Source organism: Chionomys nivalis, chromosome 1, assembly GCF_950005125.1.
Source record: "Chionomys nivalis chromosome 1, mChiNiv1.1, whole genome shotgun sequence".
Taxonomy (NCBI): Eukaryota; Metazoa; Chordata; class Mammalia; order Rodentia; family Cricetidae; genus Chionomys; species Chionomys nivalis.
The window spans coordinates 49,902,656-49,920,928 of NC_080086.1; the positions used below are offsets into that span (position 1 = coordinate 49,902,656).

General features: G+C 42.7%; 1 protein-coding gene across 1 annotated transcript in view; it reads right to left on the minus strand.

The window, feature by feature from the left end:
- Ppp4r2 (protein phosphatase 4 regulatory subunit 2) overlaps positions 1 to 16,238 on the minus strand; it is a 38,301-nt gene extending 22,063 nt beyond the window's left edge. The window contains exons 1-2 of the mRNA XM_057777114.1: positions 15,977 to 16,238; positions 15,132 to 15,213 (exon numbers count right to left, since the gene is read on the minus strand). Of these exons, the coding sequence (XP_057633097.1) occupies positions 15,132 to 15,213; positions 15,977 to 16,010 (116 nt within the window). The 5' untranslated portion in view covers positions 16,011 to 16,238. The remainder of the gene's footprint in view (positions 1 to 15,131; positions 15,214 to 15,976) is intronic.
- Between the last annotated feature and the right edge of the window lie 2,035 nt (positions 16,239 to 18,273).

Consider the following 18,273-nt stretch of genomic DNA (forward strand, 5'->3'; position numbering starts at 1 on the left):
TTCAATACAACTCAATGTAACATCCAATGACCTCACTTCCTATTTCTTTTCTAAAACTGAAGCATAGGGAGAATGCCCAGCTACTTTCTCATATTTGCCTCCTGATGAACAATCTATATGCTCATGCTCACCTACACACAATAATGAACAATCTACACACACATCTTCCTGGTACATTATCCCACCTCTTATTTTTCCCATCTTCATTTTTCTTTATTCCTCCTTTTCTAGATCTAACCTCATTTCTTCATTGTTCTAAACAGTAAAAGTCCTAGTGATAGCTCCCAATCAGACTTTTAGTTCTATCACTAAATATAACTGTCCCTATCAAGATCATCTGTGACCTCCATGCTGCTGCATCCAGTGGTCAACTCTTCTCACACCTTAACTTCCCCCAGGAGCATTCTGAAATGTTACCATTCTTCATTTTCAACTGCTCAATTCAGCAACTCAGAAGTTCAACCTACCTCTTCTCTATGTACAGCCAGTGGTTTCACCCAGTGTCATTTTTACACCTCTGTATGTCAGTTAGATCTTAGACTCATTTATTCAACCATGTACTTCATGTTTACACTTTGCTAACAATATCCAATACTGAACTAATTTTTCCCAACAATAGTTCCTGCCAGATTTTTCCTGGCCCCTGCCAAAATATCTGTGATGTGATGAAATTCCTCCCCAACATCTTCCCATCAATAAAGAATTCTGTTGTATCTTTAATATATATAAAGAACAGCTAGGAGCCAGGCATGATAGTGCAGACCTTTAATCCCAGCCCTAAGAAGGCTGGGAGGAGTTCTGTGAGTTCAAGGCCAGCCTAGGTGTGGCAGTACATACCTTTAAGCCCAGCACGGACAGACGAGACAGACGAGGCCTCCAAGAGTTTTTTTGTTTGTTTGTTTGTTTGTTTTTTTGAGACAGGGGTTTCTCTGAGGTTTTGGAGCCTGTCCTGGAAACCTCCAAGAGTTTGAGGACTGAACTACACAGTGAGTTCCAAGGCATACAGTAAAATCCTATCCCAAAATAAATTACTAGTTATTCCAAAGCCTGAATATTTTAATTACCACTATTCCTTAGCCTGAACTAAAGCTACGCCTGCATGGGGCTTAATGTGTAAGCGTGGGTTAATGGTGGAGCTGTACTTGAGTGCTGGGCTGAATTATCCATTCCAATGAAGAAAAAAATAAGAAAAAACTGCACCCAACTCTTCCTTACAATGCCCAAAAGATTTCATCACAGTCACCCATAGAACAAGTCCACTGGCAATCTATTGTTATCTCTGCTTCAGACCTGGGTTTCACTAAGAGTAAAGACCAAAGTTTTCAAAAGGGTCAAAATGACTCACAGGGGAGATGCATCTGGTTCCACTGTCACCTTTTCCAGTCCTTTGTCATCTGTCACCCCACTCCAGCCCTTCCCTAGTGTGAAAATGCTACACACCCCACTACTGTTTAAGTACGAGGAGAACGTCAAAACAAAACATCAACTAAAGGATGCACTACATTACCATGTGACGACAGAAAGGTTAAAAGGATCCATCTAACTCCATGGAACTCCAAGTTACACAATACTAAGGAAGTCATTAAGTGTCATAAGCACATCTAACATAGGAATGAAGATTTTTCCAGAGGGGTCTTAGAAAGCCTTTAGAGGAACATAAAGTCACCATGACAAGGGAACATTATCTACCAGAGAACTAATGAATGAAGTGAGCAGAAAAAGAGGGCCACAACTTAATCAGACATATATGTTCACAGACGCTGAAACTTCACTGGGCCTTACATTCTAAATTCAACAGTAGAAGCACATGAGAATTTTCAGTATGTCTAAAGAGAGCAAATAAAACTGTAATTCATAAAAAGACTACAACGAAATCAAAAAACAATGAGAATAGTATGTAGATAATGAACCCAGATAGAAAACTCAAAATTGTCTGAGAATCTTATAACCCCTATTCCAAGTTTCATTTTCTCAAACTTACACACACCACAGTAGTTTCCTGAGGAATTTTCCTAGCACTCCTGAAGTTTCCTGGATTTTGCAAGGGCAAAGCTATGATTTATCCCTCTGGTACAAAATCCTTAAGTAACCACTTCCCATCTTTCTACATTGAAACATTCCACATCTTGCCAGGGTGGCCCTCACGTCTTTAATCCCAGCACTGGGCACTCAGGAGGTAGGTGGCTCTCTGTAAGTTCAAGACCAGCATGGTCTACAAGAGCTAGTTCCAAGACAGGCTCCAAAGCTACATCAAAACCCTGTCTCAAAAAAAAAAACCCAAAAATTCCACATCTTAAGTAGTTTCTGACTCCCATAGCAACCAGTAGTCTTGACTTCCTTTGATCACTGTAGTGCCCTCCCCACTCCTTGTACAACTAATAAAAACTGCTAATCCCTTCCTAAGCACTTGACCTAATTTACTTATTAAAACATACTTTGTAACTCTGTTAAAGCATCAGATACCTTGATGCTAAAACGTATAAATGAGAAATTGACTTTCTTAGTTATTCCCAGTGCTGGGAAGGCAGAAAGAGAGGCTGGCAGAGCTCTGATTTCAGGCTAGCATAGTCTACATACTGAGTTAAAGAACAGCCAGAGCTATATAGTGAAATCCTGTCTACAAGGGGGATGAGGGGGGAAATACCTTTCTTTTTAGGGGGTAACATCCTTGTCATGCAAACAAGTACACAACTCTAAAAGATTTCTGCAGACTGAGGTACTGAATGTATCTGGATGAAAGGTAGAAGCTGTCCTCCACCCCAGCAGAGTTGTAATTGCAACCTACTATTGGAGTTTACTTAGTAACCAACTGAGCAGACTGGACGGTGTGCTCGCTACAGTGTATATATAAAGAAACTGGTTCCCTAAGTCTTTTGTTCTCACCACTTTTCTAGAAAGACTTCAATACAGGGATAGGCCTCTCCAGCCGTTTCTATTTTCTTTTGGTAGGATGGTGCCCACCAGGACCCCTCAATAAAGTAGATTAATCCAAGTGGATCAGCAATACACTCTCCCTCCCTCAAAAACATAGAACAGAGAGGAAAGCGATGAAGCCCACATAACTAATGAGCCTTTCCGCAACAGCCCAAGGAGCAGCGTCACCAATTTCGGCAGTTTAGTCTTCCACAGGTGCCTTATCCTCCCACCCAAAGACCAACATCTTTCCCAAAAATGGATCTTTTTCTTTTCTTGTTTCTTGGATTTAAAGCAACATCAGTTACACAAAAGACCTTAAACATATACTTTCTAAAACCCAAACACCCTTTTAGAATGAAATCTAGAATTCATGTTTCAAACAGAAATGAGAGATAAAGGGGTCTCTTCCTAATTTCCCATTATAATTTAAATTTTTCATCATATAACTTAAATGTTATGGGACTAGTACATTAACTCAGGTCTTTGAGAACACTCCCAAAAAACTATTTAAATATCCATCCTAGCAGATTAGCCAATACTTAAAGGTTTGCTTCAGCATTTAGAGAAATCTGGGCTTTAATGTAGTACTCTATACATTCCTCTTAAACAAGTCACAAATTAAGATGATTTTCCCATAAGCCCTATTAATGCAAAACAGTACACATATTTTGAACACCCCTAAACAAATAAAAATGCCCTAAAATCTGAAAAATTTGACTATCTTGTCAGCTTCATATCTTAAGAGTATTTTGGGATTTGGAGTTTCACATTAAGGAAATTTAATTGGCAAAGTGCAGAAAACAACTTTTTGGACAAGGAATGTTGGATTATAACAACTATCCATTAAAATGTGAAACTATTTCATACCTTTTTTGTTGATTTGTTTTTCAAGACTGTGTAGCAGTTCTGGCTGTCCTGGAACTCACTCTGTAGACCAGGCTGGCCTCAAACTCACTAAGATCCGCCTGCCTCTGCCTCTGCCATGCCGGGATTACACCACCACAGACACTTTTTCCGTACTTAAAATAAGCTAAGAGCAGGGAGATGGCTCAGCAGCAAAGGCACTCACCCTATTAAGCTAACAACCAAGTTCAATCCCCCCAAGACCTACATGGTGGAACCCTCCTGCAAGCTGCCTTCTGTGAGGTACAGATAGAGGCCTGAGAGTATGTATGTATTGTTGACATAAGCATGGTCAGGCTCACAAAAATATCAAAGTCTTTGGTCTTTGGCTAAAAGCAGTGTGTCCAGACCTCCTGCTGAGATTGGCCTAAGCTGCCCAGCCGGCTGGGACTGTGGTAGCGTGCCCATCAGAGGCTTGTAGGTATGCTTGTCTGTGGGGCTGTCCTTTCTTCATTTCTAGTCATCCCAGTCAGGTTTCCAGGACCCAGCTCATTACACACACAATAAATATCCTTTAAGAGCGAATGCTCTTTTAAGCTCTAGAGCTATCAACAATGCAACTAAATACAGCTTCTCCTAAACTTCAAACAGACTATTAAATTTAAGTATAGAATAAGACTCCATTATATTAAGAAAAAAAGTTGAACCTAAAATAGCTTGGTAGGAGAGTACTATGTCTAACTTTAAGATTCTATCCTCAATCTATCTATAATTAGATCTGGAACCCTCTTCTGGTTTGCAGGCATAGATACAGGCAGAAAACTAAATAATTAAAAAAAAAATGTGGTGAATAAAGAACATACTGAAAAAAATCATTTATTTAGTTTTTTTTAATTTCTAGTTTGCAAAAGATTCCAAAATTAAGCTATTAGTCAGGTTAAGTTTATAATTACGTTAAAATCTTAAAAAGAATTCACATAAATGTTCATAAACACAGGAAAATTTTTCATAAAGGTAAATAAAGCTGATTTCGATTTTACATTTTCTGTTATATATCACACGTTAGAAAAGCTAGGCTAGTACAGACTTGACACTGAAACTTCCTTTACTCAGTGAGCATCTCCCCAGTTCCCTAAGGTACCTGGTTGGGTATCTGCAACACAAGCTTGAGGGTCAACCTACCTGGTACTCACAGACACAAAGAGACCCTGCTTCAAGGCAAAGGGAAAAGAAGAAACATTATATGAGCCTGCATGGGCACGCATATATGCACGCGCACACACACACCCTTCCCTACATGAAAAGAACTACATTCTTTTAAGTAGAAATGCAAAACAAAAAGCTACATCCACTTAAGTAGAAAGGCATAGTCATTTGTCAACCTAATACTGGACCCAACTGATCTTGGACTCATTTAAAAGACTGACTACTTGAAACATTTCTCTTAAAAAACTACACTTTTAGTCAGGCCCATCCACTATTCCAGTTGCTTGAGAGGCTTAGGTAGGAAAATAAAGGTGTACAAAGCATCTCACATGAACAAAAAAAAAAAATTTATAAAAGCTTCCTCTAGACCTAATTTTCAAAATGCAGTATATATCTGGAACAGTATAATACTGATAAAGGTTGTGACCAAAACACTAAAGTGAAATTTAATACTTTACTATAAAAATACTACAAATGACTGTGTATAGGTTGTCTAAAGACATAACTAGCCACACAGGATGTACTAAATAAATCCAAGGTCCTTCTCACATCTTTAAATGCAGCTAAAGAAACAGGAATAATGTTTTCACTACTCAACGTACACTTACAAGAATCCCATCTTCAACAATGCACAATGTGGTAGTTTGAATGTAATTGGCTCCCGTAAGCTCATAAAAAGTGGCACTATTAGGGAAGTGTGGCTTTGTTGGAGGAAGTGTGTCACTGTGGGGGTGGTGGGCTTTGAGGTCTCCTTTGCTCAAGCTTGACTCAGACAGACCATTCCCTGTTGACTGTAAGATGTAGCCAGCACCATGTCTGCCTGCATGATGCCATACTCCCCACCATAATGGCCCCATGATAATAAATTGAACCTCTGAACTGTAAAAGCCACCACCTCAGTTAAATGTTTTCTTTTATAAGAATTGCCATGGTCTGACAACTTATGCTGGAGAGGTTGTGGGGAAAAGGGAACACTTCTGCATTGCTGGTGGGAGTGCAACCTGGTACAACCCCTTTGGATGTCAGTGTGGCGATTTCTCAGAAAATTAGGAAAACAACCTTTCTCAAGACCCAGTAATACCACTTTTGGGTATATATCCAAAGGATGCTCAATCATGCCACAAGGACATGTGCTCAACTATATTCATAGCAGCTTTGTTTGTTATATCCAGAACCTGGAAACAACCTAAATGCCCCTCGACTGAAGAATGGATAAGGAAAACGTGGTAATTTACACAATGGAGTACTGCATAGCAGGAAAAAATGACATCATGAATTTTGCAGGAAAATGAATGGAGCTAGAAAACATTATTTTGAGTGAGGTAACCTAGACACAGAAAGACAATTATCACATGTACTCACTCCTAGGTGGTTTTTAAACAAAGCAAAGAAAGTCAGTCTACAAACCACAATCCCAGAGAACTTAGACAACAATACAGACAGTAAGAGAGACTTACATAGATACAATCTACATGGGAAGTAGAAAGTAGAAAAAGACAGGATCTCCTGAATAAACTGGGAACATGGGGGACGGGGGGGATTGAAGGAGGAAGGCGAGAGGAAGGGAGGGAAGCAGAGAAAAATGTAGAGCTCAATAAATATCAAAAAGGAAAAGAAAAAAGCTGGTCTAGATTGGAGTATATGGAACCCTGTCCAAAAAAAGAGGAAAAAAAAAAACCAAAAAAAGAAAGGGAGAGAGAAAGAGAGGAGAGGAAAGGACAGGAAGGAAGGAAGGGAGAAAGAGAGGGAAGAGACAGTGTTGGAGATTTCTGAGTGCTTGTGAGAAAACTCCAAGAAATCAAAAGAAAAAAAAAGAGTTGCTGTGGTCATGGTGTCTTTTCAGTGATAGAAACCCTAAGACACACCCATACTTCAATTTAAGGAGTAAACCTAAGATTCATTTACTGCACAAATCTGTGACAAGTATCAACTCAACTTGATCTTACAATATTCATAATTTGCAACCCTCAACTTCAATGCAATGACTAGTGGAGATGGTGCCTTTCAAAGGTAATTATGGCTACATGAGGTCATTTACATGGAACCTTCATGAATAGGTTAGTGCCTAGAGACAAGAGAAGCTGACATTCTCTCAAGTGTGATGAAATATTAATAAGGCAGACAACAAAGTTTCACCATCGCAGGGCCTTAATGATACCTGCCGTAGGAGTTTAGCAGTCACTGTATTTGGGGTAAACATGAAAGTAAATAGTTGTTTTCTACAAGCACTCTGACCTTGAAGAATCATTATCGAAAACAGTGATTGCCTGTTTTCTGTAATGTGAAGAATTGTTTTTCTGAGAGTGCTTTACAGTCGTAGCATGCCTTTGGTCACAATATGATTCCGGCACACCTGAGGCGCTTGGATTATTGTGAACTATGCACAGTACACAATAAAGGAATAAAGTCATGTTGGCAGTTGATCCTTTCCTTTAGAGAGACATATAAATTAGATTACAGATCTTGGTATAAGGAAATACTGTACAAAAAAACCCAACTTTGTATAACAATCAATAAATAAACCTTTGTACATATGTTTGAGGTTCGGTTCAGTTCAGTTCATCAAAGGCTAGACTTTCCTGCTGCCACCTAAGCCTTAAAATTCCATCCTGGAGTAACCTGCTTCTTTTACCAACCCAACAACATAATACAGAACACCCCAACAGATAGCCTCACTTTAAGACTTCCCAGTCTGAAAAATGGGGAGAAAAGACCTGCTCAGTAAGTCACATAGTCTCTATATTATAACAGCAGCCCAAGCAAAAATAGTTAAGTCTACTATTTTGAAGAACCAATGATACAAAATGCATGATCCCAGGTTGGTGTGACAGTGCATGCCTATAATTCCAGCATTTGAGAGACAGCAACAAAAGCATCATACGTTCCAGGCCAGCCTGGCAGAAACATAACAGGTGCCAGGACTGCTGGGACTACAAAACGAGTCCTTGTCCTAAATACACATGTAAATAAAGTGGGGCTGGAGAGATGGTTCAGAGGTTAAGCATGCTGCCTGCTCTTCCAGAGGTTCTAAGTTCAATTTCCAGCAACCACAGGTGGCTCACAACCATTTATAATGAGATCTGGTTCCCTCTTCTGCCATGCAGGCAGAACACTGTACACAGGATGGATGGATGGATGGATGGATGGATGGATGGATGGATGGATGGATGGATGGATGGATGGAGCGAATATGGTTGCATGAGCCTATAGTATTTGGAAGCTGAAGACAGACTACAGGTGCAAATAAGGACAAAAAGTTCAAGCTCTTCCTGGGCTAGGGACCTGTGTCCAATTAAAAATTTTAAAAAACTGAGCAAGGCAGTGTATGTCTTTAATCCCAGCAGCACTTGTTAAGCAGAGGTAAGATCTCTGTGAGTTCCAGGCTAGTCAGAACTAGATACTCCAAAATAATAAAACCAAACACACACACACACACACACACACACACACACACAGAAGAGAGAGACAGATGATATGTTCAGATAACCAAAAGGGCCTGGCTTGGCATGACACCTGTTTTTAACAAAATATTCATAATGCAGAATAAAAAATAATAGTAAAGTAAGATTTTAAAAGTCAAGATCACTGTTTTGACAATCTAAGGTCTAAATGGCAGCTATTCTGACAAATAATAGACAGATTCTGGACATACAGAAATTAAAAAGTAAACAAGACGAACTTATCTCCAAATAATTACACACACACAATCAAGGTTCACATATTTTCTAAAGTTAAGGGTATTGTCAAAACAGGGCGGTGGTGGTACTCGGGAGGCAGAGGCAGGTAGATCTCTGTGAGTTCAAGGCTAGCCTGGTCTACAGAGTGAGTTCCAGGACAGGCTCCACAGCTACTAGGAAATCCTATTTGGGGGAGGGGGATTGGAGAGCGGGGAGTTGTCTCGGGTCTGGAGAAAAATCTAGGCACGGTGATGTGTACCTGTAATCCCAGTGTTGAACAGGTGAAGACAGGATTCCTAAGATTTGTGGTCAATAACCTAACTTAATTGGTGAGTCCAGGGTCCCAGTAAGAACTTGTCTCAAAAATCAAGGTAGCCAAGTGTAATGGCACAGACTTTTAATACCATCACTTAGAGAACCAGATAACGCTTTTTGAATTAGGTCAGCTTGGTCAACATACTGAGTTCCAGTCCAGGTTGAAGAAGAGAACCTCACTATACCTATATCTATCTACCTCTTTCCCTACCTACCTGCCATCCATGAATAGCTACTGAAGACCAACACCTGCCCCAACCCCTCCCCCTACCTATCTGCACTAGCATGCATATAAAATGAGTTTTTGTTGTAAATAAAAGCTTTTCCTTTTGTCTTTCAACCTAGTTCTCTGTGTGCCACAGTGGGGAGAAAGTCTAGTTCTGCCCACTCAGCTACAAAACTGAGTAAAAACAAAGCATACATAAAACATCAAAGTTTCTATGGAGAAAGACATGAAATCATGAAAATTTTGTATATAAAATATTCATTCCACAGTACATAACTATATTTTGGCCAGCAACAGAACACTAAGAGAATACAATGGGAATGAAAAACTCCTATTGCCTAGTTTGATGGCACAGCCACACCATCAAAATAACGTGCTGCAACAAACACTATGGTATGGACCTTGTGAGTGTCCCAACAACCCACTACACTGTGTATTTTAGAAGAGCAAAGCATATGCAGTTCACAACACTTGGTATGAACATGTGACTCACTGATCTACATACATTTTACTGATGGAAAACATCTAGCTAAGCAAAGTTGATTGTGTAACAGCAAAGTGCATGGCGCCAGTTGCAGCCTCAGACAACAAGAGGACCCACTGACTGCAATCACCAATGTTTGCAAATATCTTCTTCCAACAATGTTCTCCAAAATATCCCTAGCGAGTGATATAGAAAACCCTTTGAACAGTCTTAAATGTCAAAAACTGAAGTTACCCTATGAAGAAAAACGTAAAATATTATCAGCATACATTTTTAATTTTTTAAAAAAGTTTTATCAGTATAAATGGTTTTTGTTTGGTTAGTTTTGTTTTGGTTTTTCCACATAGGGTTTGTCTGTGTGTAGACTTGGCTGTCTTCTATGGAACTCACTCTACAAACCAGGTAGGCCTCAAACTCAGAGATTCAACTGCTTCTTGCCTCCTGAATTCTGGGGTTAAGGGTATACACCACCACTGCCTGACAGTATGAGTATTTTATCTGCATTATGTAAGTGCACCGTGAGCATGCAGTGCCCACGGAGGTCAGAAGAGAGTGTCAGTTCCTCTGGAACTGGAGTTACACAGATGGTTTAAGCCACCATGTGGGCACTGAGAAGCAAACACAAGTCCTCTTAACCACTGAAACATCTATCCAACCCCATCAACCATGTTTTTAAAGTTGTCACACTTGGGCTGGGCCAGTGATTTCCTACAGTGAATATGACAGCAAGACCATAGTCCACAGGTAAAAACAAGAAAGGCAAGCAACAAGGTAGTTATGAACCTACTAAAATAAACAGGGGCAAAGACTAAAAAAGAAAAAAAAGAAGAAAAAAATCAAAATCTTTGAATGAAGACAGGAAAGACAACAGTCCTGTACCTACAACAGTCTCGGTATTGTCATCAGTACCTACTCACTGACTCAGTAAATACCTCCAAATGTAGGGCTGGGTGTGCTGGCACAAACCTTTAATCCTAACACTAACTACACTGCTGAAAGCAGGAGGACCAATCAGTAGTTGAATGCCATCCTCAGCTACATAGAGAGTTCAAGGCCAATCTGAGCTACAAGATACTGTCCATCTCTTAAAAAAAAAAAAAAGTGTTCACATTCTACCCATTCAATATTGCTCCATGAAGAAGCACTGTATATAAAATCCCTAAACAATGAGGCCAGTCTCCATGACAATAACCAGTGAGGTAAAGAATGCAGTAAATTCAGGGAAAAAAAAACAAAACTCTGCAAATCACTATGGAAAGAGCCCTACAACAGAACCAGAATAAAACAATCTAGAAAAACAAATTTCATTTAGCATGAAAAATTTTAGAGACAACTTGATAATGGATAAGACACCTTATCTTTCCAACTCAGACACTAGAATAGTGTAAAACCCAAGTATCAATAAAACCTCTAATATCCCTTAAATTTCAAATACTTCTACAATATATGCCTTTTTCATATAATAAAGAAAAGGCCAGGTTTATGTACTACAAACTAAAATTGAAGCTCTAGCACATTCCAGAATGGTAAACATGGCTCTGGCCAGTCTTGCCCTTCCCAATCCCCTCTTCCTAAAATCATTACATTACATTCTTAAAGCCAGCTATCAAGATCCATTCCCTTTGGAATCCATTCCATTTGGCCATTTCCTCCTCCACAGACTGACTACCAAGGTCCAGCTAACAAAAAGTACAGCAACCAAAATCCCCCTTTAACACGTCCAATCAAAATACACTACCGCATCCTAGCCCATTCTAACACAGACCTCCTCCTTTTTCTCTTCTTAAAAATTACACCTGCACAGTCATTTGCTGTTTTTCAGTCTAGGTCAGAAATCAGTCATTGGTCTTCCCTGTTTAATAAAGGATCTCTCTGAAAAAAAGGTCCTTGGGTGTGGTTTATGCCTAACTTAGGGTCCGGGAGGGAACACTCTGAGGTGTGCAGGTCCCTTCAAAAATAACATGTACTGACCATGCCCAAGTATAACTGCATCATTTACCATCTGTACACTCCTAAGCTTTCTAAGTCTTGCCCCACTTTAAACAGAATATATACTTTACATAGAACAGTAACAAGGATTAAAGCAGGGTATGAATAGGAAATATTTGACGTCTTATACAAAATATGCTCTGTCTCTCCTGGGGTTTGGTGGGAGACAGTCAACAATCCAAAGCAAAAGTTCCCATGTGAGCCAGCCATATGCACATCTGCAATTTCAGTACTAAGAAGACTAAAGAAGACTAAGGGCAGGCAGCCTGAGCTACAGAGCAAGAATTTATCTAAAAAAATTTTGCTAGGCAGAGGTGATGGCACATGCCTTTAATCTCACCACTTAGGAGGCAGAGGTAGGCAGATATCTGAGTTCAAAGCCAGTCTGATATACATAATTAATTCCAGGTCAGCAGACCTACATAGTGAGATCCTGCACACATAAACCTCATATTGAAGCCAAGGTGGTAGAGCACACCTTTAATCCCAGCACTCCAGAGGTAGAGGCAGGTGAACCTGAGTTCGAGGCTAGCCTGGTCTACATATAAAGTTCCAGGACAGTCAAGGCTACACAAAGAAATCCTACCTTTAAAAAAAAAAAGTAATGAAATCCATCATGTATAAAGTAATATATGCTAATAAGAAAACCTTGGGGGGAGAGGGAGAGTCTAGGGAGATATGAAGGTAAGAGTGCTTAAGGGACCTAAATTTGAATTCTCAGCATCCACATAAAAAGCAGGGTGTGGCTTTTCATTCCTGTAACCCTAGCAATACAGGGTGGAGATGGGGGATCCTGAGAGCTCCAATCAATCCCGCTTAGCCAAAAAGGTGAGCTTCCAATTCTGGCACAGGCATGCTCCCAAAGTTCATACACACAAACAGTAACACAAAAACAGTATTACTTTAGGGGTTATAGGTACAGACAGTGAAATTAACTAACAAAACTAAAGCTCATACAACAGACCAAGTTTCAGATGCTACACCCTTAAAATTAAAGGAGAAATCAGCAGTAGTTAGACCTGAGGAAGGGGGAAAAAGTCTTTAATCTGTACCTTCCACCATTAAAAAGAAAACAAAACAAAAAAACCCAAAACACCTGGGGCTAGTAAGATGGCACACAACCTGACCTGAGTTTGAATCTGAGGCCAATGGTGGAAGGAGATAACTCTTGCCAGGTGTCCTGACCTCCACACCTGTACCCAGACACACAAAAGTAAGAAATAAACATGTGCTCCGGGCTTCCTGGATTTTGTGAACTGACACCCATGCGGAGGTGGGCTTTGGTGATGCAACTGTCTTTGAGTCATCTCCGCTCCTATAAACAACTCCTCACTCATATCCCTATAAGTATCCCCAATAAAACTCATTAGCTCACCAAGTTCCGTACTTTGGTCTGTCGTGGGTTCCCTATCTGGGGTGAGTAGATGAGTGGAAAAAGACTACACAGCACTGGTCTAGCAAGGATTAAAGGCGTGCACCAGCACCACTACCACCCCCACCACCAGACAGGGGTTCTCCTGCAGCTTTGGAAGTGTCCTGGAACTAGCTCTTGTAAATCAGGCTGGCCTCGAACTCACAGAGATCCACCTGCCTCTGCCTCCTGGAGTGCTGGGATTAAAGACATGCACTACCACCGCCACCTGACTTTTTTTTTTTTTTTTAAGACAGACTATCCAAAAACTCACACTGGATCAGGCTGGCCTTGAACACGGAGATCCACCAACCTCCCAAATCCTGGGATTAAAGGTGTGTACCACTTACCTCCTGGCCATGATGGATGTATTTTAATAGACCACTGAAGAGGTTCTGCTTGTATAACAACTAAATTATGCACTACACCAGGTATTTTTTCTTCCTGAAATCCAGCTACTTATTAGAAAGTTAAACTACAGTCATAAGCAAATCTTGTAAGAAATGAATACTTGTTAACCAAGACAAAGCTGAGCATGTTGGGGCCTGCATGTAATCCCAGCACTACAGAGATGAAAGCAGAAAGAACCTAAATTCAGAGTCAGTGTAGGTACCTTAAAGAGACATTAGCGCAAAATTTTTAAGGGAGCTGAGAATGTGGCTCAGTGGAAGAGCTCTTATCTAGCACATGAGATACTAGGTTCCAGCTCCAGTGCCAATAGTACTAACAACAACAACAACAATATGACGTCGTCAACAACAACGAGGAAAGCTGAGGGTAGCAGCTCCCATCTGTAACTCCAGTACTTGGTGGCTGGGAATAGGGTTGTCTAGAGTTTGAGGTCAGTCTAGGCTACCTAATAATTCAGAGCTATCTGAGCTGGAGCTTGAACCTGCCTTAAAAAATAAAAATAAAAACTGCCTGGCTCAGCTGCCCAAAACTTTAATCCTGAAAGGCAGGGACAGTAAGAATTATTGAGCCGGGCAGTGGTGGCGCACGCCTTTAATCCCAGCACTCGGGAGGCAGAGGCAGGCGGATCTCTGGGAGTTCGAGACCAGCCTGGTCTACAAGAGCTAGTTCCAGGATAGGCTCCAAAACCACAGAGAAACCCTGTCTCGAAAAACCAAAAAAAAAAAAAAAAAAAAAAAAGAATTATTGAGTTCAAATTCAACCAGGGCTACAGAATGAGGCCATGTCTGAAAAATGATAATGGCAGAGAAAATACATAATTACTTGCTGAATGTTATACTAAAACTAAGCAGAGCTCACTAACACTGAACCCAAAATACCCTTTCCTCTTGCCTGCTCCTCACCCAACCGTCCTCAGTTTACAAAGACAGGCTGTCTTACACAACGTACCTGAGCCAGAGAGTGAAAGCAACTTCTATTACACCAACTACAGAACAATAAACCACATTTTTCCTTTAGTTAGCTAACTTAGATTCTGTCAGGACAGAGACAGCTTCATCTGGAATGTGTCATATAACCATCCTCATAAATACAAGTTAAACGTCAAACAACCACAAGGGTAAGTATGACAACAAAAGACTGGATACAAGACAGCACAAAAAAAAAAAATGCCAACAACGCTTTAATAGTATCAAAGCCACAAAACTGTGGGAATAAACCTGTTTTCAATCAAGAACACCATATTGAAACATTCTTTTCTATGGTTCTTTCAAGCTAGCAGGTTCTCCCTGTGCCAAAGCAGATATCCAGAAAACTGATAGATTCTTAACAATTGTTAGGCTACACACCAGGAGTCTTGCCTTCACTGTGATCTTTAACTAAGGCATCTCCAATTTTTTTACTATACTTATTGATTTATTCTTATGTATGAGTTCAAAGACAACTCCTCGGAGTCAGTTCTCGCCTTCCATTAAGTGAGACTCCCTAAGTGGAATTTCCAGACAAAACACGTCTTCAGACCTGGTAGCAAACACCTTAATCAGTTGGACTGTCTCACCTACCCCCAGAGTCGCCTATTATGTGAGCGTTCTGAAATCCTCTTTTCCCACCTTCTTAAACAACTCTAAACATGAACCCATCCATGCTTCTACTTACATGGTTTCTCCAGTCTTGGCTACGTGAAGGAGAAACTGATCCAGGACAGGACAAACTTCCTTTTTCCCCCTCTTCTCAAAATCTATGTAAGGGAAGAAGAGAAAGGTTATCAGCATGTCCTCTCCAAGAAAACTTTATTCACAAAGTCTTTCTCTATATTAGAAAACAATTAAGAAAATTGGTCTCAGCTGGGTGTGGAGGTGCACGCCTTTAATCCTAGAGGCAGAGGCAGGCGGATCTGAGTTCGAGCCCAACCCGGTCTATAGAGTGAGCTTCAGCACAGCCAAGTGTACAGAGAGAAACCTTGTCTCGAAAAACAAAAACAAAACAAAAACGAAAGAAAATCTGCCTCTCATCCGAATACCTCCGTGTCACCCTTTTCCACCGACAGCGCGAATTCTCCTAAAGGGGGCACTCCACCATACCAAACCATCCTTCAGTGTTTCCCCAACAGCGGTGCAGGGAAGCCCCAGCATCCGATCCCAGCCCCGATCCCCGCAGCGTACGTCTGAATGCAGCTACTCCCAGGTCACCCCACTAAAGCCACCATCCCCCAAATGCTCCTGGATGTCAAAAGGGGGTTCTCAGGACGCCAGGACCCCGCAGTTCCAAGTTTGGGAAGCAGTGTTCTCGAGCCTGTTGCTCGCCAAGTCTCGGTCCCGGCGTGGTGAGGGCGAGCGGGGCTCCCCAGGCCCAGAGGCCGCCGCCGCACGACGAGGCCGCGCCGGTGCCAGGTGCTCCCCTCCCCCCACCCCCGCGGCCCACACAAAGCCCGGCGCGGGGGCCGCGGGGAGACGCGGGCGGCCTCCGCCCGAGCGCGCGGCCGGCAGCGCGGCGACCCCCACCTTTCAGTGCCTCCTGCAGCCTCTCGACGTCCATGGCGCCGCGCAGTCCCTCGCCGCCGGCGCCTCCCTCGGTCGCCGTCCCGGGGGCCGCGGCGCCCGCCCCCGCCCCCCCGACGCCCGCCCCCGCCCTCGCACACACTCCGCCACACGCCGGCGACCGGGCAGGGGGGGTCCCGGAGGGAGCCGGGGGGGAAGCGAGAGACGGAGCGAGACCGACAGAGCGAGAACCTCCCCGAGCCGCTACCACCAGCCCTCCAACATGGCGCCCGGCACGTCAGCGCGCGCACGCTCCCCCGCTCCCCCAGCTGTCGTCCTCGCTCCCGCCACGCCCGCGCGCGCACTCGCACACACCCGTGTGTGCGCGCGCGCGCTCTGCCCGGCCCAGTGCACGTGCGCTGCGGGAGGCGCGAGTTCGGAGCCCGCGGCTGCCAGGGCGCTTTGACGAAGTCGCTGAAGCGATAGAGTGCCTGTGATGTGTCACTTTGCCTCTCTGAACCTCGGTTTCCCCATCCGTACACTGACGGCACTGGTGCCGATCACTGTGTACTGCTACAATGATCGCTGGAGCTCAGAGAATACATTTTTCCAGTTTTGGGTTGTTTTTTTTGTTGGTGGTGGTGGTGGGAGAGGTGGTTTTTCAAGACGGGGTTTTTCTGTGCCGCCCTGGCTGTCCTGGAACTCGCTCTGTAGACCAGGCTGGCCACGAACTCAGAGATCCTCCTACCTCTGCCTTCCAAGTGCTGGGATTAAAGACATGGGCCATCACTGCCAGCCTTCATTGTGTTTTGTTTTTATTTCCAAGGATCTTATGTTTCCCAAACTAGAAGATGACCTTATGCTATTCATTCTTTTGACTTCCTCCCAAGTGTTAGCGGAATAGAGGTGTGCCACCATTCCTGGTTTTATGGGTGCTAGGATACAAACCCAGGATTAGCAAGCATTTTACCAACCGAGTCCAGTATGCCTTTTCTTTTTTAAATGTACAGTCTACTGACTTCTGTACTGGGGAAGGGGTGTGTCACAGCATGCATGGAGAGGTCAGAGGACAACTTTTTTCTCTTTATCCCTTCCATGGATGAAACACAGACCCCTGAGTCTTCCTGGTAAATGCCTTTACCTGCTGGGACCTCTCCCTGCCCCCTATGCATTTTCAAAACAAAACAGACTTACTATTGCCTGCCTGAACCCAACTTTGATATTTGGTGAGAAGTGATGGCTACAACTGTGTGACCAAAAGCCTGGGAATCTAGAAACTGGATTTTTATCTCATCTCTTCTCCCTGTGTGAGCTTGGGCTAGTAACCTAAACTCAAGAAATTCCCAAGCGGGCTGGAGAGATGGCTCAGTGGTTAAGAGCATTGCCTGTTCTTCCAAAGGTTCTGAGTTCAGTTCCCAGCAACCACATGGTGGCTCACAACCATCTGTAATGAGGTCTGGTGCCCTCTTCTGGCCTACAGGAATACACGCAGACAGAATATTGTATACATAATAAATAAATATTAAAAAAAAGAAAGAAAGAAATTCCCAAGCCTCAGTGTATATGTAAGCACCCCAGAGCCCTGCACATGGTGGGTAAGGCTCTACCACGGAGCTCAACCCTTGAAGCCTCGCTTTTCTCATTGTAAGTAAGGTCAAGAAGATGGTTCATAGATAAAGGCACTTCCTGCCAAGCTAGGACCTAAGTTGATTTTCTGGGGCCTCGCATGGAAGGCGATAACTGACTCCCACAAGTTGTCCAAGTTGTCCCCTGATACTTAGACGTGCCCACTGCTCCAACACACAATGGGAAGGGAGGGAGGGAGGGAGGGAGGGAGGGAGGGAGGGAGGGAGGAAGGAAGGAGAAGGGAAGGAAGGAAGGAAGGAAGGAAGGAAGGAAGGAAGGAAGAAGAAGAAAGAAAGAAAGAAAGAAAGAAAGAAAGAAAGAAAGAAAGAAAGAAAGAAAGAAAGGAAGGAGGCTATGAGGCAATCAACACATTGGCTACGATTCAATTTTTTTTTTTTTTTTTTTTGGTTTTTCGAGACAGGGTTTCTCTGTGGCTTTGGAGCCTGTCCTGGAACTAGCTCTTGTAGACCAGGCTGGTCTCGAACTCCCAGAGATCCACCTGCCTCTGCCTCCCGAGTGCTGGGATTAAAGGCGTGCGCCACCATCGCCCGGCTTGGCTACGATTCTAAAGTGTTCAGGCAGCTGCTGTTTTATTATCGTGGGCATCAGTTCTTACAGGACAAGGAAGGAGAGGGCAGGAATCTGGGAGGGGCTTTTCAGCCCTGACCAAAGGAGACAAAGTATGTCAAAACAGT